The sequence below is a fragment of the Eurypyga helias genome, unplaced genomic scaffold (genome assembly GCF_000690775.1).
Source record: "Eurypyga helias isolate BGI_N326 unplaced genomic scaffold, ASM69077v1 scaffold7299, whole genome shotgun sequence".
NCBI lineage: Eukaryota > Metazoa > Chordata > Aves > Eurypygiformes > Eurypygidae > Eurypyga > Eurypyga helias.
The window spans coordinates 1-2,670 of NW_010272640.1; the positions used below are offsets into that span (position 1 = coordinate 1).

At 59.1% G+C, this 2,670-nt stretch overlaps 1 protein-coding gene across 1 annotated transcript; it reads left to right on the forward strand.

Moving 5' to 3' along the window:
* Positions 1–60: 60 nt before the first annotated feature.
* On the forward strand, positions 61–1,861 carry RAB7B (RAB7B, member RAS oncogene family). Its single transcript, XM_010159182.1, has 5 exons — positions 61–113; positions 248–374; positions 638–853; positions 1,219–1,344; positions 1,781–1,861. The coding sequence occupies exons 1-5, from the start codon at positions 61–63 to the stop codon at positions 1,859–1,861; spliced, it is 603 nt and encodes a 200-aa protein (XP_010157484.1).
* The last annotated feature ends 809 nt before the right edge of the window (positions 1,862–2,670 follow it).

The window sequence follows — 2,670 nt, forward strand, 5'->3', positions numbered from 1 at the left end:
CGGGGAGCCGGTCCCATCCCCACAGCCGGGTGACCCCCTCTTGTCCCGCAGGGCCCGTCCATGGATGCCAGCAAGAAGGTGGATCTGAAGATAATTATCATCGGAGCTCTGGGGTAAGGAGCGGTGCAGCGATGGGAGGGAAGCCTCGGGAGCTTGTGGGTGCGCAGCCCCCATCCTCGCTGCGACCGACCCCTTGAGCCTGGCTTGGCAGTGCACAGCCTCACCCGCGCCCCTTCCCTCCCGCCAGCGTGGGCAAAACCTCCCTCCTGCACCAGTACGTGCACAAGACCTTCTACGAAGATTACCGCACCACGCTGGGGGCCAGCATCCTCACCAAAGTCCTGGCTGTGGACAACACCCCCCTGAAACTGCAGGTGAGCGGGGCTGGGACTGCCGGGGGTGCCTGCCCTGATTCCATGGGTACGAGTGTCCCACGGTGTCCCGCTGTCCCCAAATGCCCACTGGCATCGTGAGGTAAGGGGCTGGATTTGCAGGGCCTGATTTTCAGCCGCCCTGAGCATCCATGTAGTCCCACACAAGATTTGGGGGCTCAGCGCTCCCTGAAGCTGCTCCCTGGAGCTTAAGAGAGTGCAGGGCTGGAAACACCTGAGCTGTATCCATGTCCTTCTCTGCCCAGATCTGGGACACAGGGGGACAAGAACGATTCCGGTCCATGGTGTCAACCTTTTACAAAGGCTCGGATGCCTGTATGCTGGCCTTCGATGTGACGGACAGGGAGTCCTTTGAGTCCTTGGACAACTGGAGAGATGACTTCCTGGAGAAGGTCATTCCAAGGGAGCAAGATTTCCCCATGGTCGTGCTGGGGAACAAAATAGACATCTGCGATCGGCAGGTAAGGGCGGAGGAGAGGGAGGGGGGTGACTGGATTGGGATGTCTTAGTGTCCCAATGCCTTATGGGTGCTGATCCTTCGCCTGCAGAACCAGCCTTCTTCCAATACATGAAATCCAGGGCTCCCAGGTGAGGAGCTGCTGGGTACCCAGTGCTGCCACCTCCCCCATGCCTTTCGGAGGGCATAAGCACCATCCCCCTCTCTGCCCTTCACAGCAGATACTCTCCCCGCTGAGACAGCAGGAACGAAGCATCTCAGATAGCTGCCTGCACTGCCAGCACCCTGCCCTCACCCAGCAGCGCCTGGACGGGCAAAGAGGGTCCTCTCCACCACCTCTCCAGCAGGCTCCATCCTCCTTTCCCACAGGTATCCAAGGAGATGGCCGCAGCCTGGTGCAAGGAGAAAGACATCCCTTATTTTGAAGTCAGCGCCAAGAACAACATCAACGTTGCAGAGGCTTTTGAGACGCTCGCAAAGCAGGCGTTAACAACGGTGAGCATCACTCCCTGTGCCAGCAGCAGGGGTTTGGACTCAGCCACCCCCCAGAGCAGATCCGACAGACCCTCCCGGCCCAATCTGACGCAGAATATCTCGTGTAGGAGAGCCCCAGGAAAGTGAAACGCGTCTGTGTTTGATTTCTTTAACTGGATTGTAGGGCATAAGAAGAATTGCCGCTTCTCTCGCCCACGGTGGCGAGCTGGGTGTGCAGCACCCGCAGCGTGCCAGCACTGTCCTCTAGTGGCCAACCCACGGGGACTTCCCTGTCCCCACGCCAAGGAGCGGGGTGGCCCAGCTTTTTGGCTGAGCCGGGCGGCTTTTCCCTGGATTTTGTCTTTAATCAGAATGGAGCCTGCTCTCCCCGTCACACCCCCTGCTCAGGCAGACTGAGTTAAGGTCCCTCACCCTTCTTCTTCTCTGTTTTTTCCAGTATAAAGGGATTTTTGAGAGTTATTTAACCGACTCCATCAAACTCACTCCCAATGACAAGCCCAAGAAGAGCTGCTGCTGACCCCAGGCACGCTGCCGCGCTCCGGGCTGTCCTGCATGAGCACAGCCCAGCCAAGAACCCCACGATGCCCACGGCTGGAGCCCTGCCCAGGGGTCTGTGCCCCCCGCACGCCCCAGCCCGGACACAGAGGTTGGTCAAGCCAGGATACAGGACAACAGGCCAGGCTCAGCTAGCCATGCATCCCTGGGCTTGCTGCTTCCCATGTCTCCAGAGCTGCTCTCCCAAGCCAGGAGCCTCCCAAATCTCCACTGTGACACGGTGGTCCCGTCCCCTTCAATCCACTGCTGTCTGGCACCCGAGCAGATGATGCCCCTGCAGTGACGGTGCCAGTGAGCTGGGCAGTGCTCCTGATGCCTTTCCAGAGGCCATGACCTTGGCCCCATGGGTGACCCCTCCTGGCACGTGGACTGGTGGTCCCCTGGCTCTCACGGTGCGTTGGGGCTGTCCTGGGTGGAGGGGTGGGGCTGGTGGCCACGGCACAGGTCTGAGAGCAGCCGGGTCCCCTCCTGGGGTCAGCTGCTGTGGGTGTAACTGTTCCGTGCCTCAGTTTCCCCTCCTTTCATGCACACCCCCTGTTAAACACCATCCACCGCCTGACTCGCTGGTGAGGAGCCTCAGTAAAGCACTTTTTCTTCGGATTCTTCTTTTAAAAAAAGGAAATTAAATATTTCATTTTTTATTTATACATATGTGTCGCAAACTGCTCCTGTGGTCTGGCAGCAGGATGGGGTAGGGGGTCTCGACTCCTGCGCTGTCCCGTGGGCCTCGCTCCATACTTCGATCAGGCGAGGCCAGCAGCTCTGAGCCTG

Bases quoted from the DNA above. Each gene is read 5' to 3' on its own strand.
- RAB7B (XM_010159182.1), top strand. From the start codon at position 61: ATGGATGCCAGCAAGAAGGTGGATCTGAAGATAATTATCATCGGAGCT. The intron at 114-247 runs GTAAGGAGCGGT...CCCTCCCGCCAG, and splicing joins ATTATCATCGGAGCTCTGGG to CGTGGGCAAAACCTCCCTCC. The intron at 1,345-1,780 runs GTGAGCATCACT...TGTTTTTTCCAG, and splicing joins CAAAGCAGGCGTTAACAACG to TATAAAGGGATTTTTGAGAG.